Here is a 24,937-nt window from a genome sequence, read left to right as displayed (position 1 = left end):
CCTTTCTTGTAATTATTTCAATAACTGATTCAAAGTAGTTTTAGAGGGAGTTTAGAGTAGGGGATCTTCTGAAAAAAGTGAGGCTTTTTGATAGTGTAGATTGGTGACGGGGACAAGAAGGGTTGCTCGGATAGGAAGAACCTTACACCTCCCGCTCTAAGTTATTTGGTTCGAGTCACCAAGGGAGCAAAAAGGGCGGGAGATCCTATGGAGGGACTAAAAAAAGGAGAAAATTGGGGACGGGTAAAAAACTATCCTTTTTTGGTTTTAACGGTGAAATGGGGCTTGATACGGGCTTTTTAAGAATTTGGTGTTCTTGTTATTATTCCTATAACTGGTTCAAACTAGTTTAAGAGGGGGTTTTGAGTAGGGATTTTTTATGAATTTCGCGTTCTTGTAATTATTCCTATAACTGGTTCAAACTAATTTAAGAGGGGGCTTAGAGTAGGGGATCTTCGAGAAAAAGTAAGGCATTTTGATAGTGAAGATTTGGGATGGGGACAAGAGGGGTTGGTTGGACGTTAAACATTTTAGCGCTAAGATTGTGGTGGGTTCGAGTCAACAATGAGCAAAAAGGGTGGGAGCTCCTAGGCAGAGGTTGAAAAAAGAGAAGAGGATTGGGGACGGATAAAAAACTATCCTTTTTGGGTTTTAATGGGGAAATGAGGTTCGAGTATAGCAGAATGAATATGTAGGATTTGTTAAGTAGAATTCAACTAGTTCGGAATCAGGCTTTTGTTTAGTTGTATGAGCCCAACACCTAACATGTGGGGTTAGGTGCATGTCACGAGTTTGTACCCGCAATGGATAAAAATCTGGTATTTAAGTAGAGAAGGGTAAAGGGGCAGACCATTATTTACAGAGTTTCCAATTGAGCATTAGCGGGCAACGGGTAAAGGATTGATGTGTAGTTTATTGATTAGTTGTTCATTTTGGTCTTAATGGGGATGATCGAGGATTTATTTCTTTTATAATTGACCATGAATGTTATTTTTCAACAGAGTAGGTTTTTATTAGGGGTTTAAGGTTGGAGGTTTTTATTGAGAACCGGTTGGGTGATTTAGGTAAGCCTCCGGGCAGTATGATTCTTGATGAGTACTCACAAGTGTGTGGAATGCAGATTTTATTCAGTCTTCTGGAGGGGATATTGATGATACTTCCACTGCTACTTCTTTTCAGCATCAGTCTAGCTCAACTCTGGCAAGGGTGATTAGTACTAATACAGTTGATTAAGTGTGGGGAGAGACATACAACTAGGACAGAAGGTGATAAATCTCGAGGAGATGAACAATCAGGAGAGAGAGCCAAGTCTTGGCGAGACAACTTTGGAGGACTACTTGGTGAAAGCTGGGCTTTTCGTTGCTGATGCTTCTTTAGGACATACAATGTCATTGGATAATCCTACGGCAATGCAAAATTTTGTGCCTCCGATAGGCTTATCACCATCTCCTTCGCTGTCTGATACACCAGTCTCTGGCTGGAAGAGGGGTGCTACGGACATTGATAAGACTATTGATAGGAGATTAAGGAGAAAGATCAAGAATAGAGAGTCAGCTGCACGCTCTCGAGCCAGAAAACAGGTGTACTGCTGGCTGCTAATATTTTGCTTGCAACCCCAGTTTGCATTTATTTTTCTCATTTTAATCTATTCATTTCTATGGTGTAGGCTTACCACAATGAGTTGGTGAACAAGGTGTCACATCTGGAAGAGGAAAACATGAAGCTTAAGAAAGAGAAGGTATGGATTCTCTCATTATGTATACTGGGGCTTCAAATGTTGGATATATCTTTCAAATAAGAAACATTTCTAGTGTTTGCTCGTGATTTCATTCATGAGCTAAGCAAGTTGATCGACAGCTACTTCTATTCCGTGTGCCATTTCTTCCAACATATGCAACTATTCCATGTGCCATTTGTCTCGAGTCACCAAATAAGAGTATCAAATAATGGATAATTTATTTTAAAAGCGGACTGTGATTGATTATAGAAAGATGAATCTTCTTAGAAGTGAGATAATTAATCTTTAAAGAGTAGCCGCCTTGATATTAGAATTTAATGTAGCATATGATTTTGCCTGACGTGTCTATTAGCTTTATACAGGTATTTCTGCAAAAAATACTCAAAATGTGGAAGAAAGGTTGAGCCCTAAAACATATCGAACACATCCTGTATTTTATCCTAAGTAACTCAAAGAAAGGAGTAAAAGTAGACTGGTCATAAACTCCCATCCATGACCAGTCTACTTTAAATTAAAAGTAGACTGGTCAGGTATGGGAGCTTTTGTCTGCAGCCCCAGCCCATTTTTAAGTTACTCCTTTTCTTGTAAATGTTTTGTTGAATAATCTAATTAGCTCCTGGCTCAAACTAGTTGTTCGTATAGTGTGTTCATACTGGAGCTTATGAGTGTCCCTGAGTAGATACCCTTGGTCCGTTGTTTTTAAATTTTCCTTGAGGGGAAGGGGGGACGAATATCCTAATTTTGAAGTGTCTTAAGCAGATATTGTTTTTTTGGTCAGATAGAAAACTTGGTTTTCATTCACAGAATTTCTGTTTGACGTGGGCGTAAAATGGATAAATGATGAGAACTGTGTAATGGGCAGTGATCCGTGTGTGCAAAAATTCCTCCTTAAACCTGACATTCCTGAAGAACCTGGTAGATATATTTTTCGTTCATGATGCATAGAATATTTACTCTATACTATATGTTGCTTGCCAATGTAAATTGCTATAATGGCCCCTTATAAAAAAAAAGGTCCCTTGTCTTCAACTTTGGCGCATTTGTTGTTTGCTATCTTTATGTTGTTACCAAATTGTTCCTTTAACTTACTGCAAATATTCGAAAAAGGAATATGTTGCCTTTCCAGTTAAGTCTGAAGCAAATGGTATACGTATAAAGTACCTACTAAAGATACTGCATGTGGAATGTCCGGGTGAGGGGGATGTTGGGGAACCTAGCACCATTGTCTGCTATTTGTCTTCTTTAACGCATGTATGATGTGTATATATTACTGTGGCTCAAGAAGAACGCAGAAAATACTTAGAGGAGTAATATAAAAATAGAAAAATAATATAAAAATAGAAAAAAATGGAAAAGGGCCTAAAATACCCTCCGTTGATCTATTGGCTCGATAATACCCTCTACGTCAATTTTTATGGCCCTATAATGCCCTTATTGTAGACGGCCCCATTAGCAAATTTAAGTAGAGTTCTTGTTTAATACGTGGCATCCTATGATTCATTGAAAATTTGATTAATCCCAATAAATTAAATCCCAACCCAAACCTGGATCCACTTACCAATGCCTACCCGCCCCAACTAAAAACCCAAATATCTAAAAAGACAAACTCATAAACTAGAAACATTTTCTCAGTTCCATTCTTCAATGGAGAATTCTTCTTATTCTTCATGGACATAACTGCATTAAAGCTTTTTTCAATTCCCAATATTTTTTGGGAGAAGGTTATTAAAAGAGACTTGCTCCTTGATCATTCTGGATTGTTAGATATTTGAGAATCAGTTTGCAAAAGAGAAAATTGCTTCCCCCTTGCAGATCAAAGATGATTAAATTTTTCCAAATTTCTCAAAAACCTCTTTCTTAATATTCAATTTACCAAAATCAATTCATGCAAGGTACCTTAACTCAGAATCAATTCGCGACTATGCGCACTTGAGGGACTTCTCAGAGACCCCTATTCAAAAATTTCTCTGTGAGGTAGAAAGTGAGCATTAGGGTCTCTAACATTAAATCACCATTTTTTCTCCAAACAAAAACAGAAGGGAAATGGGGTGTTTAGTTGGGGCGGGTAGGGATTAATCGGTGGATCCGGGTTTGGGTTGAAATTTAATTTATTTGGGTTAATTAAATTTTCAACGAATCATAGGATGCCACATATTAAATGAGAAATCTAATTATATTAGCTAATGGAGCCGTCTACAATAAGGGCATTATAGGGCCACAAAGATTGACGTCGAGGGTATTATGGAACCAATATGTCAACGAAGGATATTTTTGTACCAATTTCAATAGTTCAAGGGTATTTTAGGTCCTTTTCCGTAGAAAAAATAATAAGCGGGACAACAAAACAAAAATACTTAAACAATAAGGTTTATTCATGGTGTTTTATGTTATATGGATGTATTTGACTAGACAAGGAGCTCAAGATAGAAATAAGTTAAATATATATAACATACCCAAATATCAAAAACTAGTTCCAGAAGCATCTTCCATTCATCTTGACCTAGACTGATATCAATGCTGATGATATTTGTCATTGTCAATTGTTTAGATGTGTGTGTGTATATACATATTATTTGGGTCTTGCTAACCTACTACACAAAGGTAGTAGGGTAGCATCCTCCCAACTTTTTAGTTCACTAAATGACGTTACTATTCTTTCAATCTCTTTAAAAGTAAGGGCCTTTTCGTCATTTCAATACTCCCCCAAATTTATTTCCCTCACCTTTGCTTCACCCAAAACGCCATTCTCTGTACAAATTTCGGGTCATCAATCAGGCAAATGTGGTTCTCTTTGATAATCCAATGAATTCTTTTTTGGGTAATTTGTATGAAATGTCGAGAAGGCCCTTATTTTTAATAAGCTGTCAAATATAGTAAGGACATGTTAGTGAACTAAAAAGAGGATGATAATAATCTTCATTCTCCTTCCGAGGGATATCCTATCTATCCAGCCTCCGTAAGTCTTGAAAACAGAGGTCAAAAGTTTTTATATTCAGGTAGTGTTGCTTCATATCAAAGAAAGGTAAAAAACACATCAATGAATCTCTTCTCAAAGTAATAAAGAGTCTTCTTTACTTTAGTATTTATTGGTCTCCTACATGTTATGCCATGTCAGTTCCTCCAAAAGTATTTCATAAAGATAAAATGAGAGTGCTAAGATTAATGAGTTTACATATATTGAAAGGTGTCAGTTTTTTTGAAGTGTGCTAAAAAAGAAAATGTGACTTGGGGTCAAGTAACTTCAAACTTGGTTCTAAACCCCCCCCCTCCCCCTCCCCCTCCCCCTCCCCCTCCCCAAGAGTCAATCGTAGTGACTATGTGTGAATATTTTTAGCTTAACTTGGTAAATGCAGAGTTACATATTCTCTACATTTGTGCTTAGTTCATAGACCATTTGTTGCAATGCTCTAAAGATAGAGGATTGAAAATGCATGAGCTATAGAGGATATTTTTTTAAAAAAATTGTAAGGATACACTAGCTAGGCCAGTACATACATATGATTATCAATTGCATTTTACTGAGTATAGATAATGCTTTTGAATTTCTCCAATATAAATTAGTACCCATCTAATGTGCACTTACTTGTGTCATGTGTGTTATGTGGTTGTGATGGATTGTTTGGTATCACCAGTGTCTTTGAATAGTTTAGTGGAGTGGAGATTTAGAATACATTGATTTTACCAGTCAAAAAGAAGAATACTGTGCTTTTACCCAGAAAATGATGTTTTGCTTTATCATACTAATGCAAATTTTACCTTTCTGATCAATTGATGCAATGGTTAGAACTGAATGCTGCCTTTGATGATTGATCTGGTGTTTTTGGGATGCTTGGTGGACTGATGGTCCTAGATGCTTGTAGTACACAGTGATTGAATGAGTTACCCTTCAGTGATTTCTTGTTTGTTTCTTATTGTATTAGAGTTGAGTTTACTTTGGTACTTCCCTTTTTTCCTTCCTCCCCTGGTTGGCAAAGTGATATTTGCTTCCTTAAGTTGTAGAAAAGGAGAAGAAAGAGGAGGTGCAGGAAAGAGTTGGGAAGATGTCAATTAAAAATTTAATATAGCTAGTTCTCGGTAATTTTATGAGCTAACATTTGTTTTTTTTTTCTTATCAGTATTTTGCTTCACTTTTGGTTCATGTTCCACGACCTTTTTCCGTGCGTCTGACTGCATCGTCATGCACTTGTCAGTTTTAAAGAGAATTTCCCTTATGCTAAAATTTGGTCTCGTGATAGTTTGGTTACTGGAAGAAACCTTCTTCTGATAGTTTTTGTTTATGGACTGACAAGATGAAACCTTCTTCCTGCTAACTCCTTACAGCCTGATCATTTGGGATCAAAACATTTGAGATTTTCTTATGGCAAAAGTTGTTATTTGCTTTACGATCCAAAAGTAGGCCTTTTGGTGTTATGGTGTTTGTTGATCGCTTCACCTTGGTTCTGGCCAACCTAAGGACTTACTATATTAAAGCTTGTATACTTTAGCCTCTTTTTTTGATGTATTTTATTTTTCTTAGTCTCTACTCTCTAGGAAAGAAAGCCTGAGCCAATAGTGCTAGTGATTGATTACAAGGAGCTTAAATCTGTAGGGATATTGAACCCTCTTATCTGCAAAATCGAGATTGAATGTGGCGTTCATGCCATAGGATTACCATTCTAAAAATCAGACCTTTGACGTTACACACGTTTCATATTCCCTACGAAGTAATTATATTAGATATAAGATGTGTTTACAAACCTTCAAACAAGTGATCAGTGGTACTGGTTCGTTTCGACATGACATAGGAATTTCCATCATGTTTTCTCAACAACAACATACCCAGTGTGATCTCACAAGTGTGGTTTAGGGAGGGTATAGTGACGCAGACCTTACCGTACCTTAGAAACGGCTATTTCCAGTAGACCATCAGCTCGAGATATATGGGTTCCATGTCTTCTCAATAACTGATATATGGGATTTGTGGAAGATCTATTAGGACCAAATTGTACTCTTTTCATATCATCTGTTGGAGTGTGTGCGCGGCTATGGTAGATCCCTTGGCCATTTTAGCTGTCTTTTTAGTGCTAGTGGAATGGTTGGGATCCCTTTTGGATGGGGAATGGTTTACTCCCCTGGTAGACCTACCTGGCACAATGCGGATTAGTCAGGCTAGTGGGTTTCGAATACAAAGTTTTCTATATGTCTTGTTATAACTGGTAAAGTTGCTGCCATGTGATCAGGAGGTCACGGGTTCAAGCCTTGGAAACAGCCTCTGGCAGAAATGCAAGGTAAGGCTGCGTACAATAGACCCTTGCGGTCGGGCCCTTCCCCGGACCCTGCGCATAGCGGGAGCTTTAGTGCACCGGGCTGCCCTTTTTTTGTTATTTGGCCTAATGGTGTAGATACAGGTCCATACTTGGCAAGGTCCATACTTGGCAAAATGCACTGCATCTACATTTGACAAACAAACATCTTTTCTTATTTCTGTTCTTGAGTTCAGCATGCCAGCTTGTTTCGTCTTTTTGACCATTATGCTACTAAACTCTTTACCTTGCACAGGAGCTGGAGAAGATGTTATCCGAGTTGTCGTCTGAACCAAGATATCAGCTAAGACGAACGACTTCATTCTGATCGAGTGCTTTCTTTAGTTCTTTTGCAGAAGTTACTGTAGTCTTGATAGACATAGGATTGTGTATCCTCCATGAAACATCTTATTAGGGAGTTGGGGAGATAGATCATAGCATGTTTGCTCTTTGTTTTATCTGTATATGTTTATAGATGCACATGAAAAACTGAAGATGAAATGGACTCTTACCTTACTGTGTCCTTTTTACTTGGTAAACAAATTTGCAATTTTTTTTCTCCAAAACGACGGCGTTGATCTAGTGGTAAGATCACAACGCGTGATGTGGCCCTTCTCTCGTCCAAGAAGATCGAGCGGCAAGAGGGGGTAGAAAAGGTATTAATAGATATCGGAAGTTTTTTGGTTGTATCCAAACAATAGTAATATTTTAGATGGAAATGCTCTTGAGATCAAATATTTCGAGTTGACATCCGTAGAAATTCAAACTTTTTTTTTAATGGCTTGGGCACAAGTTGTGAATTCGAGTTATCAAGTCATGCCTTGTCTATTCACGAGTGGGTCGCATACTTTATTGATGACTTAGGTACATATCGAGTTATCAACCAGTCATCTAGTTAATTCAATATATTTTTAACAATGTAATTTTCTTGTCATTTATGAATTGTGTTTAATTTACATAATATATACACACTATACTTAAATGTCCAAAAAACAAATACATATCATTTTAACTATGCAATTTTTATCAAAAAATCTCACCTTACCATTGTGTTTGAGTTCCAAGACATTTATTTTTGATTTTATTTAGTTTTATGAAATATGAGTATGCGTATGTATGACTAGAAAAAGAAAAAAAAAATCAATAAACTCGAAAAATAAATAATTTCTGTCTTAGAGAAAAAAAAATCTCCATGATATATTGTTTTCGAGTTCAAAAAAGGTTCCTCAATTACAACATAATACATACACCCAACTCGTATTTGCGTACTTCAATTCATTTAATTGAGTTAAGGGTGTAAAAATAATTCTAAAAATCGATCAAAACGAACCGCCTGAATTATTATTACAAAAAAGATATCCTTCAAATTCCATGAAAGACAAAAAAAAACTAAGCGATTCTTTTCATCTATTTTAACTTTGGTAGATAGAGTTAGCTAGTAACTATTGTAATGGAAGGTAATAGGTATCTCGTGAAAATAGTCGACTGAACGAAAATAGACTCATATACCGCATTAATAAAATAAATACTAGGTGATTCTTTCTTTCAATCTGTTCAAACCTTGGTGGACATAGTTACTTTGATACGTGTTGTTGGTGAGTGCTAACAAATATCTCGTAAAATTAGGGGTCGATTAGAAAAAAATAATGCATGCATTAACTTTGTATATTAGTAGTACCTTGTTTGATATACTTTTTGAGCCTATGTATACTAATGCTTGTATTAGTTATACACTCTATTGTATATATTGAGAAGTGTATTACTAATGCATGAAAATTCATTGTATTAGTAACACAATGAGATTTAATACATGCATTAGCATGCTTAAAGACCCAAATGCCCCTCAATTTTTATTTTTTTTATATTTTTTCCACCATATTTGTGGAGAATATTTTTGTAAATAAATATTTTAAAGGCAATGCATGCTATTTTTAATATACACCAAATTAAACAATGCGTAAGAAATAATCTTTGCATAATTAATGCAAGCATAGCTTTTTTAACAAAATTATTTTTTTTTGGACAAAATAATGCAAACATAACTAATACAATCTATTTAGCATTATTCTTGTAAAACATACCTAACGATTCCTTACACCTTCTTTGGATGGTTGTCGATTGTATTGTATTATTAGTTTAAATACAATGTTTGTTTTGATTGTTACCTAAATTTTATTGTATCATATCGTTTAAATCCACCGTTAGGTAACAACGAAAAATCTCATTTTGTGTTATGATCGATTGGTGTGATCATGTCGTTATCTTAATATTTTCATTTTATTTTGTCTTTATTTATTATTGGGAAACAGCCTCTGGCAGAAATACAAGGTAAGACTGCGTACAATAGACCCTTGTGGTCAGACCCTTCCCCGGACCCTGCGCATAGCGGGAGCCTTAGTGCACCGGGCTGCCCTTATTATTGGGAAAAGGTTAAAATTTTCCATCGAACTTTGAAAAAAGATTCATTTATGCCCTCCATTAAAAGTTTGGCTCATCCATGTCATTGCCGTTTGAGAAAAGACTCATTTATACTATTATTTTTTAACTTCGATTTTACAAAACCACGTAAACAACTTTTAACACTTTTCTATTGAAGTTTTGAATCAAATATACTTTTTTTGCTTCTTCTTCTTCAAAAATACCAAGAACACATGAAGAACACCAAAAATCCAAATTTCTAATTTCTTCAATTTTTCAAGAAATCATCTCAAATTTCAATAGTAGCATCCATCCGAGCTAGATATCAAAATTTAATATCTTTTAAGCTCGAATTCAACCTAATCCAACAAGACACACTTAAAATATTTTCAAAGTTTTAAAACTTTAACATCCTTTAATGGTGAAATTTTCCCACAATTCCAACTTTTAGCATCCGTGATATGTCTTCCCCTTATAAAAGCCATTTGGTGTCCATCAACAAGTATGTGGATCACCTTCTTCGACCTCTTAGCTACCAACTTGGTTGTGATTTTGTATACATTACCAATCAAACTGATAGGCCTAAACTCATTAATTCCACAGCTCCCACTTCTTTGGTATAAGTGCCACAAACTTGGCTATGATTCTCTTCTTCAGTGATTACTGGGTATTCCCTCATATTGAAATGAGGTCTCCAATTTTTTGCTAAAAATACTTCAAAAAATGTGCCCTTCCTATAATATCCCATGACCCCTTCCCTTCTTCGTTAATACAACAAATTCTCAACAGCAAAAGAACAATAAAAACTGAAAAAGATATATATATATATATATATATATATATATATATATTCCATTTTTACATGGAAATTGATTTCAATAAGTTTACTGAAGTAAAAACAGGAAGAGCCACCTACGCTCAAACAATGAGGGTCTTTTGTTCTGCTATGTTCTTAGTTCTTGCGACTTTTCCAGGTGGAATCATCCGTTCTTATGGATGTTGAACCTTGGGATGATGAGATTGACACGTAGAAACTAGAAGAGGCTGTTCGCAATGTTCAGATTGAAGGGATTTTAGGGGGAGCATGTATGAGTTCTTATTTCTAATATGTACCCCTCTTATGATTAAATTATAGCTACACAATGTTTCCCACTAGTTTGTTGACAACTTGTTTTCTCTTTCTGCTGCAGCCAAATTGGTTCCTGTTGGCTATGGGATTAAGAAACTGCACTGATCATGCTTACCATCGTGGATGACCTTGTCTCAGTGGATGATCTCATTGTAGAACGTCTAATTGTCGACCCTTGCAATGAATACGTGCAGAGTTGTGACATTGTCGCGTTCAACAAAATTTAACAGCCATGACAAGCAGCGATTTTGCTAGTTTTTTCATTTGTTATGATACATTTTACCATCTACCATCCAAGTTTGCATGGTCTTCAGGGCAGAAATTTTAGTTGTTGTAACTGTTATAGTTCATTTTTTCTATAAATTTTAGGTAAAAATAGGCTAAAAGACTTTTTTTTTTGGTTTCCCACCAATGTCCGGAGTCCGCATTGGGGCTCCGATTAAATTCAGATCGCATCCGTTTGGAGATGAACATAATTTTCTCCATATTTAGGGTTTAAATCCGAGACCTCTGATTAAGGGTGAAGTAGTCTTACTGCATTACAACCCATGTTGGTAAGATTATTTTTTGTAACTAGAGAATAACTTTAAGCCTTTCACATATTTCAGAGGTAAATTTGATGCTTTACTTTTTATTTTATTTCTCATATTTTGAAGTATTTTTAGCCCTTTGTGCCCTTTTGAAAATGATTTTTTTTTTTGAAACTGGCAAATTTCCAAATAATGAAATCTTTTTTATGTGTCTTTCTTCTTTCCCTTTCATGATCTACAAGATGTAATGATTTTTTTGCTAGAAGATTCTCTTATTAACATTGGTGAAAAAAGTAGTTTTACATTTTGCGGAAAGAGAGAAATTCTATCGAGCAATTAATAATATAGTCAAATCTTTTTATAACAGCGCCTCCTATAATGGCATTTTATCATATGGCTTGATTTTTTCTAGAATTGATTTTTGTGTTATATTTTACTTTTTTTTTATTATAACTATTTATCTATAGTAATAATGACATTCATTATATTGGTACGCTATTTATAAAATTGTCATTTTATAATAGTCATACTCAAATAATGTATGATATTATTTTACAAGAAATATATATTAATATATTTATGGTAATTATATTGATACTATGCATATAGTAAATTTCAAGTATGAATATTTAAGATTTTTTATTTATTAAATGGTACTCGTCATTTATGACCATAAATTCACAAGAAAAAGCTATCGAATTTTTCCTTCCATTCATACTATTTTTATTATTTTGGTTAAATTAGTTAACAAATACGTTCCTACTTCTTCGTATGCAAAATTATTAAACTAATATTTTTCTTACTTTTGTTTGTAACAACTAAATAAGGTTTAAACGTCAAATGTCACGATGCTTATATAACAACACCTTGTTATAGCATAGCAATCATGAAATATTTAGACTAACATTGTCACTATGGAGAGATTTGACCGTATCATATTTAGCGATTGTTTGATCATGAATGCTTTTTACTTTTTCCTTTTAGAGTTGAATTTTGAAAATCATGTTTGATCATAAAAAATTGAAAAATTTTGAAATTGAATTTTAGAATTCAGAAAATACCAAAAAAGTTATTTTTGCTCCAAATCAATTAGAAAAATTAAAAAAATAACTCCAATTTATATTCGTTATTCAAATGCAACCTCAAATTTTAAATATTATTTTCACTTTACAAACAAAAATTACATTTGTTTTTTCAAATTTCAAAAATTTCATGGACAAATTTGCCCTTAAAATGTCGAAAATATTAATAGTATGAAAGCAAAACCCCTGAGCTTCGCCTTTAATCGTCAGAACAGCGAGAAGGCTTCTCGCCGGTGAAGATCGGAGGTTTCGCCGGCACCGGAGTCTATCTATCTCGCACTTCGAACTTCAAGTATGTCTACCTCTCTCTCTCTCTCTCTCTATCTATCTATCTATCTATCTATCTCTCATGTCGATTAGAGCGAAATGGTTATGGAGGTAACATATAGTCGACTCCAACTAGTTTGAGATTCCGAGATACAGTTGATTTATTGATTTGTTGTTTGCAAGAGAACAAAAAAAAAGGCATCTTATGCTCATAATTTTGATTGATTCAGTTCTCTATTACCTCTTGATTTTTGTTGTTTGCAACTGTAATTTGCTAGCCAAAGGCAGCTTCTGTACCTACTTGTTACATTGAGGGGCATTAACTAGCTAGTGATTGAAATGGAGCAAAATGATTATAGAGGATTTATATAGCTTATTCCAACTAGTTTGGGCTTCCGAGATACAGTTGATTGATTGATTGATTTGTTGTTTGCAAGCGGAAAAAGGCGTCTAATGCTGCCATTTCTGTTTGAACTTCTTGATCTTTCTATTTCCTTTTTGAGTTTGTTGTTTGCAACTGTAATTTGTAGCAAAAGGCAGCAACAAGGGTGGCTCCGATTGTAAATGGCTCTCTATTTTGTTCCAGATTATTCTTGTGATTTTGTAGTTTTCTCTACTCGATAAAGGTAGGGGTAAGGACTGCGTACACCCCACCCACCCCAAGATCCCACTTGTGGGACTATACTGGGTATGATGTTGTTCTTTGTTCTGTATGAGTTATGAATTTCTCTGATTTTTCCTTGCTAGGATGCGATGTGGTATAGATTTTCCATGAAAAAGGTTGTGTCTTTTAAAACCTTGTATGTAAGGGTCATTTTCTAGTATTTGGTTGGATATAGAAGTAGGCAAGGTATGATAATTGTGTAAGGTGGAGAATAGAGTATAGGGTGTTATGGTGGAGTTTTGGGGTATATTAGAGTTTTGAAGACTGACATCAATGTCTAATTGTCCTATAAATCAAATGAAATCAAGTAAGGGTTGAGATGTTAATAAAGGAAAATGACTTCTACTAGTAACCAACGTAAGTTGTTTTCTCCTTTTTTTTGGAAAATGGTGTCCTAGAAGAATATATTTTCCAGATTTCAAGACAACCAAGCAGTTGAAAATGATTTCATCAAGGAAGACATTTTAAATGAGAACACTTTTCATCGTAGCAAACACACTAATAGTTACTGTCATTTATTTTTTGCCAAAATTGCCTGCTTTATCTCATTCTTCCAAATTGTTTGGTGTCTTGGTATAATCTGTCAGTCCTCCATTGGTCTGGTAAAATTTTCACTCCGTTTGTCTGATTGTCCTTTTCTAATTCTTATATCTTTTAATTTGTATCGATGCTTTCTGGGAATTAACTGTGTGGGAGATCCAGATTCCTCAAGTTACCTCCTGAAAAGAAAAAAAGGGATTGTACTCTTCAAGTCTGCTACCAAAAATGATAAATCTCATCTTCCTTCCTTCCTTCCTTTTTTTTTTTTGCTTTTCTGATATATCCAATTCATCAATGATGATAGCTTGCTTTTGGTCTGGCAAAATTTAGTGAGAAACTCTGCCTATGTTTGGGTCCTAGCCTAAATGAAGGAAGAAGGTGGCAGCAAGTTGAGGGCCGATGTAAAAGTAGTGATAATGAGATGAAATTTCTAAACATTTTATGCAAGGGATTCATATAACCTACTACAACTAGTTTGGAATCAAGGCATAGTTGATCAAATAATGTTTACGGAAAATTTCTGTATCGATCTTGCTGTCTATGTATTTGTGGTGTTAATCTCTTCAGAGCTGTCAAGTTTATCCATGATTATTTGTATACCATCGGATGCTGATCCTTCAAGATGGTTTTTCTTTCAGGATAGGAAAATAAATGTTGGCGAAAGGCAGAAGAGTTGCTGGGAAGGGGGAGACAGTGGCTGCAAATTATGCTTTTGGGCCGCTTGAAGATGATTTAATTATTAAGCATAGGCTTCTCACTCGCACAACAACCACTAGAGGTGAACCGCCGTTGAAGAAACTTCAGAAAAAGTTTACTGCTTTTGCTTCGGAGGTAGAGAAGGAAGATGATAACTATGGTGACTGTGAAAGACTTGCCAAAGCTTTCTTGCAAGAGCTAAATACGTTTGAGATTCCGCTCCTAAAGAGCAAAGCAGTCATAGATGCAAACCTTAGAGAGAAGGAGAACTTCAATGACCTAAAAGATGAGATAAATGGGCAAATTATACAAGCTCAGGCCGATATTGAAGATCTCAAGAGGCAACTTGAAGAAAGCAAGCTAGAGAGGAAGCACAAAGAAGAGTGTGAGTCGATCAGGAAGTTGGTTTCTATGCAGCCTCCAAGATCTGAAACTCAGAAGGTTATTACAGAGCTTGAGAAAGAGATAGCAATGTTGGGGGCAGAGAATACTACTAGTTCAAGAACGTTGGAGCTTCGTAAAAAGCAATTTGCGCTTCTATTGCACGTGGTACGTATGCTTCTATAAAGTCCGTCTCCTGATTGCTGCAGGGAGTTCTAGTTGGAAATTCTTAATTGCTTCTATTGAATTATGGTAGCTAGAAAGAGAACCGACATAATGCACTGATGAGTGACAGGTCTACAACTTCTATAGATAAATACAGGATAGTTCTCCTTCAATAAGCTTTTCACTTTGGTATTCACATTTTGCATACTTCCTTTATGTACTTTAAATCTGTAAAATCGGGAAAAGACCACTCTCTTTACCTGACTTTTCCTCTTGGCTTTGACTGCGTTTTTTTTTTGGTATTAATGTCAACTCTCTAATTTTAATAAAATCGATGGTGAAACTCTGGTGAATTCATATGAAAGAAGTGATCATCATCGGCAGGTGAAAATGCCAGGTTTCTCAAAGTTCTCTTTTGTTCACTTCTAGTAGTACTGGTCGATTATTAAGCATCATTTTTGAAATTATCTGAGATTTAGCCATTTTTTCTCAACATTGCCTTGTAATTCTAGGCAATCAAACTTCCTTTCTTTTTTATTGATAATTGCATTTCTCTATCTATTTAAGTCATCAATATTAGTATACTGATGTTAGTAAAACTTTTTGGAGGGGGACTACACATTGATGTAGTATACCTGTGGATATATAGAAGTAAATGTTACCTTTCTCAAAAATATTAGTATATCTCAAAGATGTTAAGTGATATATAAGTCCGACTAGGGAACTTGACGTTGAGTATTTTTCTGTTGTTAACAATTCTGAAGTGACTTTGCTGAATTTCCTGTTTTAAATGTTATTTCCTTAACATTTCAATGTTAATGATCTGAGTGTTGATGAAGGGTTTTATTCTTCAAAAGAACTACAACATTAGAAGAAATAACTTAGAGCCTCCTTGCTGATTCTTGCTGCCAGAATTAGTAAATGGAAGAGAAAATACTTAATTTTTTTGTTTCCTTTTGTTTTTTGTCTTGTATGTGTAGTTTCTTGACAGTTAAGCAAGACTTACAAAAAAAATGCATCTTATTCTGCTTTGCCTCTTACAGAAACTTGCCAACATTATGGTCTTGCATACTATAAATTGCTTAGAGAATGATTTTTAAGTTTACTTATTGAAGTGTAAAAGAGTTTCCTGTAACTACTGTTGTTAAAAGCCATCCATTGATTTAAAGCGAAGGGTTGTTGTTTCATGGGTGAACCCATGTGTTTTAGAGAAATGTTCGCTTCAAACAATGACTTACAACACGATCCAAACGAGAAGAAATTGGTTCGTTGAATCTCAACTTTGTGGATTACACTCAAAAAAAAGTGCAAGTAGCACACATAGAGGACAAAAGTAGAAGGTCGCTGAAGATGGTTTGGACGTGCTCTATAGAGATCGACTATAGGTGTTAAAAGAGAACGGAGTAGACTAATAATCACATGGGAGAAAGTTATATTAGAAGATTTATAATCTTTTAAAACATGTAGAATTAGCGGAAAATAAAATACAATAGAAGAGGAGGATACATATTGTTTATACCAACTAGTTGAGATTAAGGTTTAGTCTTGTTGGTGTGCTCATATCAGTCTAATATTTGCTAGGAGTCATTTTGATCTTGTTATGGCATTTGTATGATCAATATAAGATGTAGAGAACTTCTAGTTCTAGAGAAGCTAATTTGTTGAATCTTAGAATGAGAAGTGTCTAAATGGAGCAAAGTGGAGAGTGAGGATTCATATACCGACCTAACTAGTTCATCATTGAAATGAGTTGTTGTACTGTGGCATTTGGTAGAATAACTTTCCTGTTAAAGTTGAGTATGTTTCCCTTGTGAGCCTGATAATCATAGAGCCCTTGTGAGCCTGATAATCGTAGCGCTAAAAAGTTAAGTAAAAATTCAAAAATGAGTTACCCCTATCTTGGGGAATTTATGTCTTAGAGACATTTGAGAGTTTGTGGCCCATAAATTTTAGTGGGCCAAGGCCTAACGCTCCCAAGTATTGAAGTCTGAACCATAGCACTAGGTCAAGGCCTCAATTGGGCCATTGGCAAGATTCTTATTTTCCCATCTATGCCTTCAGTTTTCATTGTGAACCTCCATTCTTAAGATTAACAAGCTCAGTGTCTAATGATTAGAAGGTATATGCAACAAGTAAAGGTTAGAAGGACCATAATGTTAATGACACCCCTTATTGATCATTTACTTGCAGTATCTTTAGGGGGCTTTAAACATCTCAAATCTTGAGCTGCTCCATTACTGTGTAGGGCTATGCTAAAATTAGTTTTGGCCCTTCTTTTCCCGTTCCTTTATCTTCCACAGTATGATGGTCATAGTATACTAATTCGCATTTTGTGCTTTCACTGATTTATGTACATTCAATTATTCTCTAGTTTATTGTCAGTTGTCACCTTGTGCAACTTCCAATTACTACAAGTAAAGTGCCAATCTAACTTTTTTAACACCCATGAAAAGCAACTGATGTGTAATAAACAGATGACAGGATCACTATTGTAAAGGATCCATGTGAAATTTTCCATGTTTGTAGATAGGTAGATAAATACATTCTTGTCAGTGCGTAATATATTATCTGTATCTTGAGAACACGTTGATTAGTGATTATGGATCTATTTGCTGATGTTCAAACTTTTTCCTTAGGTTGATGAGTTGCAGAACACAATAGAAGAAGAACAGAGGAGCTTGGTGGAAGAGTTGAGGAATGCAGTTGATGATCATAATAAGAGCGGGGTGGAGGATGCTAGTGGGGGTCCGGAAGCAATGGCTGTGGATTAGCAAGTGAGTGCACCTAGATTCCGTAGTTATAAGTTTGCTCTTTATGCATCATCTAACTGTAGCATCTGTCGCAAAAGATGGTGAATGTTGGTTAAATTTGCTTTTACATTTATAAACATGTAAAGAATATTTACCTAATGACCTTGACAAGCTTAAACACAGCAATCCTACAAAAACTTGCAATAGTACCTAATATTCGAAGTCAAGTCTTTAAGCTCTGTAGCTTTTGTATGATGCACAACTTACTTTGCAACAACATACCCAGTGGAATCCCACAAAGTGGGGTCTGGGGAGGGTAGAGTGTACGCAGACGTACAACTTACTTTATATTAGGGAATTTACATCTCAGCATTCATATGAGTTCTACACAGTTTAACCTTTCAATATTGGTCAGAGTCAAGTTGACAACTGTGGGCAATCTGAGCTCTATCCTTGGAAGTATAGAATAAGTTGGCTTCATTTTGATTTGGTGCTGTCCCCAGGTCACAACCTTGTCCTGAAGGGATATTATTCACTATTTTACAATGATGTTGAAGGCAATAATCCAGCAGGCTGCACCAATCATGTTCGGTAGGGTCGAGGGGATGTGAAACCTTTCTTAAAATTGAGCATGAGAAATAGCACATCAAATTGTGCTGCACATGTAGCTTTTTGTGTTATCTTCTGGCATCTTAGACTTCCCTTTACCCTACATGCACTACATACTAAAAATGTTAAACATCTTTTAAGATTATTGATACAGAACATTTATTGTCTTTCTTTATCTCTGTTTAATCACTTCATTCTTCATTTATGCAGTTGGTCATACTAAGGAGTAAGGACAAGCCTTTGTCATATGACAGAAATTTCCTTCCAATTGTTGTATTTTAGTATTTAGCAAGCATCCTTTGGCTTGGAAAAAAATTTCCAAGCCCCTGGCTTTTTCGAGGCATAGCGTAAACACCCTCTTTAAGGGCATTCATTTCTCTTATTTTTTAAGGGCATTCATTTCTCTTATTTTTATTTTGATGATGTAATAGCTTTTCATTATGCTATTTAACAATGGGACTTGGATTAGTTTCTGGTTGTAGAAATGTTCAATATGACAGTCTTTTTTTATTGTGCCATCTTGAGTTTGACAGGCACAAATTGGTGTGGCTAGAATGGAAGGTGGAGTAACTACTGATGGAAAACATGAACCATTGCATCTCACTTTCTTTATTCTTGATGGATCATTCTGTTTTTTTTTCTTTGATTGAGATGGCATTCAGTTTAGTAGTTTAATTATCCAATTCACTTCACTTAAATATATAGAATTAGTCATAACTAGCCAAAGGTCTATCAGAAACAGTCTCTTTACCTTCACTTGTGGGATTACAATGAGTATGTTGTTGTAATTAGTACAATCATAAAATGTTATAGATTACTTAAAGCAGTTTTTGATCTCCATTCTTTATCGTTTAGAAAATTGTCCACTTATTCAGCTACTATACATAGATTTCAAATATTTTCATTTTTTTAGAATTTATGAAGTTGAAAATGGAGTTTTATTCGATTATACAGTTAGCGAAGGAGAGAAGAATGCATTTTATTTGAAATTTATGAAGATAAAGTTGGAGAACAGATTTGGAGCACTTTCTCAAATTTTGAATCCAACTCGGAGTTAGATTAGGAAATTTTTCTACCAAATATTGATTTTAAAATAAAATAAAAATTTATTCTAAAAGAAAAAGTAAATTACTCTCATGGTCAAAATAGGTCCTTGTGTGTAGAGAATTCTAGAGTAAGGACTTCTTTGTAAATATGAAATGACTTGTATAACAATTTTTATTTACATTTAAGCCTCTTAGGAGTAGTATACATAGAGGGGGTATTCATTTGTAACAAACCATCCTGAAATCATGCATTCTTTCAAGTAATATAAAGTCTTCTTCATAAAAGTTCTCTTGTCTTTCTTACAATCTAGCGTTTTCTTAGCGATCTAGTCTCAAAGGCTTACTTGAGCTTGCAAGATCGTGAAAGATTCGTGAGTAAGTTGTCAAGTGCCGCATGGAGGTCTTAGTTGAAGTCTAAGTCCATGACAACGTGGTATCAGAGCAAGGTTCTATTAAGGGAAATGGCAAGTGAGGGAGACATCACCGCCACTACCGCCACCAGCGTCAAGCAAGATGTTGGAAAGAAGCACCGCAGGGGAAAGAAGAACTCTAAGAGAAATGAGGAGGTACCGCTCGAGCCTACACCAAGTGAGGCCCTAACATCCTACTCACCCTCGGCCACCGAGGTAACTGACGATGAGCGAGGTGAGGAGCCCGTGGATGTTACGCCCGGCATGGATTAGATCGCAATGGTGGATGCTGCCCGGCAGGCTGTAGAGATATTGGGCAAGCGCTTGAACAAGTTTGACGACAAGTTCAAGACTCTAAAGGAATTCACCATTGAGAAGAATGACAACATCCAAAAGGAGTTGGACGTGCGCAACGCGGCCGAGTACGAGATGAAGGAGATGATCACTTCCTTGGAGTGTCGGCTCATGGACGCGCTAAGCACGATAGAGACTATGAAGGCCGAGATGGCAGCACTCAAGGGAGACATAAAAGCGAGGAGATGCGTAAAATCCAGCGCGGACAGAAGGCCAAGATTGAGGCTCCCAAGCCACCTATGTTCAAAGGTGCCCGTGATGCATAAGAAGTGGAAAACTTCCTTTGGCACTTGGAGAATTACTTCAAGTGTAACAAAGTGAAGAATGACGAGACGAGAATCAACACAGCCGTGCTATATCTTTCGGAGATGGACATGTTGTGGTGGAAGCGCAAGGAGTCCGAGATCGGGAAGGGTCTATGCACTATCAACACCTGGGAGCAGTTTCGGGATGAGTTTAAGAAGACCTTCTCCCCCAACAATGTCATCTATGAGGCCAAATGCAAGTTTCGAGAATTGAAGCAAACAGGTAGCATACGGTCCTATGTGAAGGAGTTGACTACCCTTACGCTTCAAATCCCCAATCTCACGGATGAAGACATGCTCTTCCACTTCATGGATGGGCTGCAAAGTTGGGCCAAGACGGAGTTGGAGCATCGCCAAGTCAGCACCATCGATGAGGCAATCACCTAAGCTGAAGCCCTGACGGACTTTAGGCATGACAGGATCAAGGGCAAAGAAACAAGGAGTAGTCATGCCAAATGTGGGGGAGATCATAACAAGGGCAAGGAGAAACACCCTCCCACCAAGAGCCATGATGCCAATAAGTCCGACGGCAGAAAGTTCGGACGACAGGGCTATGCCGAGAAGAAGGAGCAGACCACGAAGGGAAGCGACTGTTATATATGTGGAGGTCCTCACGGCTATGCTACGTGCCCGGAGATGAAGAACCTTGGTGCCATAATGCGGGAGCGAAAGGACAAGAAAGTGGACCAAGGGCAGAGTTTGGGCACGACCCATCTAGGCATGATCGGGCTATGCGGAGCCATCGCGAAGCAAGCTGAGAAGGTGAGAGATTACTCTGCACAGTATGTTGACATATCCATCAACGGACGACCAGCTCGTACCATGGTGGACTCTAGAGCAGAAGCCAATATCATGAACAAGACGGCGGCAACAAGGTTGGGGCTAAGTTATGGGCCAAACAACACCCGCTTGAAGATGGTCAATGCCCCACTGACTCTCATGTGTGGAGTCGCTCATGGAGTAGACATCACATTGGGCAAGTGTCAAGGTAAGACAGCTTCACTGTCACCCTCTTAGATATTTTTGATATAATACTTGGGCAGGAATTTGTCATGACCCAACCCCGAGGGCTGTGACTAGTGTTCGAACTGGACACTCGTACATACACTTGTCATCTATAATCAATCAGCAACTAAACTTGATAGGGAACTTATACGGGCAGAACATCGCCTCAAAACTGTCATATATATATATATATATATATATATGAAAACCACTTGTCTCCTGAAAAGTCACAATCATTAAATGATAACATAGTACATAAGCCGACAAGGCTGCCACTGTACATCACATTCTAAAATATACATGTATATATACAAGCCGACAAGGCTGCCACTATGAATAGGAACGTTCCAAAATATAAGTCATACTAGTACAACTGGAAAACATCTATATACCACCCACATATATGTCTACAGACCTCTAAGAATATCAACAGTAATATATAACGGAACAGGACCCCGCCATAACCATGGATAAATAAATATATACATCAAAATATCTATATCAAAATTCTAGGCTTCGAGAAAATAGAGCACTTTCAAAATAGCTGAGTGGAAATCCTAAGCTGGCGGATTCCCAAAATTAATATTTGTACCTGCGGGCATGAAACGTAGCCCTCCGAAGAGAGGGGGTCAGTACGACATATGTACTGAGTATATAAAGCATAAAATACCATAAGTGAGATCACATTTGAAATAGGCAATCAGGAGACAAGTATAATACCGATAATCAAGAAATTAATGTACTTGTGCCTTATGAAATAAAATTATGCATGATCATATCCTATATCATATCCGGCCCATTATGGACTCGATGAATCTGTCATATACATGTATATCATATTCAGCCCATCATGGATCTCGACACCATCATCATATCACCATGTTATCATATCATATCATCATATATATATATATATATATATATATATATATATATCGTACCCGGCCCTTTAGTGAGGGACTCGGTGAATAATGCAGTGAAACTGTGCACGAATACATACCCTGCCCGGGACTCGGTGAAAAATACATTAAGGCATGCACGAGCAGAGTAGTGAGAAACCATATGCATTTAAATCATCATTTGGGACTCAAAAGAATAATTAAAATAAACCATCATTTAAAAATAAAGACAATAGTTATTTCAAGTAACCTTCGATTGCCATTATGAATTATACAAAGCATGAATTATCTCAAAATATGAATTATACCAAAATAGGACGGCTGGAATCATACACATGTATCAAAACATAATGATATAATTTCTAGGAATTAAGAACAATAGCCATCCTAGTGTCTTTAAGAATAGGAGTTTCTTTGAAATTTATACATTCGTCGTCCATTGATTTCATATGGATCATGCCAAAAGAAAGAATGGATAGGCTTTACATACCTTTAGCATTTATATGCACACAACATGTATATGCTGCCTCATAGGATCTCAACCTATATTAATACGTTAAGAACTATGATTAGGCTATGGAAAGGCATACAACATACTTCGTCGTTAGTAGGTCATTTCTGAAAATTTGGACAACACCTTTCCTGAAATTTATCACCATTTTTAGAGTATATAAAAGCAAAGCTGGGTTTTAGAGCCTAAATGAAAGTTTTAGATCTATGAAATAGCTTTCCAGAACATCTTTAATCACTCAAAACGGAGCTTTACACAAGGAGTTATGCTAAAATTACTAACAACAGTTCCATCCAAAAACGGGTTTACAAAACACAAAATTCTGGACAACAACTCCCTTATACTGCTCACTTTCCCCACTTCCCAAATCAGCCATACAACCACCAAGAAACATCAATAATCACACATTCAAATTCCATGTCAAGGCAATCCAAGACGATATTCAAAAATACTCCAAGCAACCCACATAACATTTAACTTTCGTTTATTACCAACATGACGACTACGATGCCATCAAATTACTTCTAATAAGTTGCAACCATCACACCTTATTAAAATGATCTATAACAGCCCAACAATCAACCATACAATGCATAATCATAACTTCAATTTAACACAGACAATCACACACTATAAACCGCCCTTAAATGAATTACAACTTTAACTTGACATGTCGTATGCTTTCATTTTCGTTTTGTAATAAGCAACAATAACGACCACCACATTAATCGATGTTCATCCATTATTTTTAGTTTAGAACAGCCCCAATATGTCCCAAACATTAACATATACAATCTCTTCACTTTTAACACATAATTCATGACAATAATAGCAACACGACAATCAACCCAATCTAATTCAAACAACTCCAAATCTGTCCATTTTAATACCAACACTAATCATGGGGTTTTCTTGCTTTCAATTTCATTTAACACAAGTTAATATCTTCATTATAGCATTATTGGTAAGTTAAGATAGCCCACATTCATAACACTCAACAATAATTCCAATCCACATTCAACTACTACATCTTCCAATTATCCTTAATGATCCGTAGTCTTGACGTTTTATCGAAGCAATCCTAAAACAGCCCAACCAACATATAATGCAACATAAAACCTTAATTATTATTAATCTTCCAAGCTCAACATGAACAACAATAACATGTCAAAACAGCCCCTAATTAATAACATAAGGAGACTCAAAACCTTGCGACGACTTGTGAATACACCAAGGAGACTACATACGATTTTACACCTTATGTCGTCTTAACTTTTCTTCCAATTTTTGTGAGCCATAGCAGCAGCCACATGGTCACAACATCACCTTCTTATGTGCAAGGAAAGTACATTAACATCATTTAACTCCTACAACAGCCCACAATCAATTACTACTCCAACTCAAAATATCAAATTCTTCCATCTCCGTTATATAATCAACCACAACAATAACATCAACAATAGTTATAACTAATTCTATCATTTTCGGATTAAGGCAGTCCATTAGTTTCAATCAACACAATACAAATTTTAACTCCTTATCCTTCCAATCAACAAGAACAATAACACACCCAAAACAACCCACAACAAATTCAACCTCAACTTTAACCATTTACTTTCCTTTATTCTCATCACTTACTTCATATCTATAACAATCAAATACTAAATAAAATTAATTTATTATTTTCATACCAAAATAGCCCCCAACGTCTCACCAACACTTCAGCATCAACACATATGATTTCATACATTTATAGACTCACTAAACGTCCAAACTCACCCAAAAACGTATAGAAAATGATCCACTCTTATCTTGACAAGTTGGCTCCTTAACTTGCTGAAATTTGAGGGATGAAATATTAGGATTTCTTGCTGCCCTAAGGACTCCATTCTTACTGCCATGACCTTGAATAATTACCAAGCTTGGAGCTTCTCCATGATCCGCCATGGTCGAGCCTCTTTCTCTCTCAAAAGCTTAGAAAGTTTGGAGAAGATGAGAGCTTCTCTCTCTTTCTTGAATCTTCTAGAATTGAAAATTATTTTTGGATGATCTTTTGGTCAATAAGAAGACATATGCTGCAGATTTTTAATCCACAAGGAGACCAAGTGGCTGCCCAATAAGCCTACTTGTCCCCTACTAACACATAGGCCAATCAA

At 36.1% G+C, this 24,937-nt stretch overlaps 1 protein-coding gene and 1 pseudogene across 1 annotated transcript; both read left to right on the top strand.

Moving 5' to 3' along the window:
* Window positions 1-803: 803 nt before the first annotated feature.
* On the top strand, window positions 804-7,536 carry LOC129884380 (ABSCISIC ACID-INSENSITIVE 5-like protein 2; annotated as a pseudogene).
* A 4,826-nt stretch (window positions 7,537-12,362) lies between these two features.
* On the top strand, window positions 12,363-18,835 carry LOC129887649 (THO complex subunit 7A-like). Its single transcript, XM_055962821.1, has 4 exons — window positions 12,363-12,471; window positions 14,289-14,895; window positions 17,529-17,666; window positions 18,462-18,835. The coding sequence occupies exons 2-3, from the start codon at window positions 14,302-14,304 to the stop codon at window positions 17,661-17,663; spliced, it is 729 nt and encodes a 242-aa protein (XP_055818796.1). The 5' UTR covers window positions 12,363-12,471; window positions 14,289-14,301; the 3' UTR covers window positions 17,664-17,666; window positions 18,462-18,835.
* Window positions 18,836-24,937: the final 6,102 nt, after the last annotated feature.

Source organism: Solanum dulcamara, chromosome 4 (genome assembly GCF_947179165.1).
Source record: "Solanum dulcamara chromosome 4, daSolDulc1.2, whole genome shotgun sequence".
Classification (NCBI taxonomy): domain Eukaryota; kingdom Viridiplantae; phylum Streptophyta; class Magnoliopsida; order Solanales; family Solanaceae; genus Solanum; species Solanum dulcamara.
This window is presented reverse-complemented; position numbering and strand designations above follow the sequence as displayed.

What these genes read in the sequence shown, in the direction of transcription:
- LOC129887649 (XM_055962821.1), top strand. Translation starts at nt 14,302, where the DNA reads ATGTTGGCGAAAGGCAGAAGAGTTGCTGGGAAGGGGGAGACAGTGGCT. An exon ending in TTGCGCTTCTATTGCACGTG is followed by an intron (nt 14,896 to 17,528) that starts GTACGTATGCTT and finishes CTTTTTCCTTAG; the next exon opens with GTTGATGAGTTGCAGAACAC.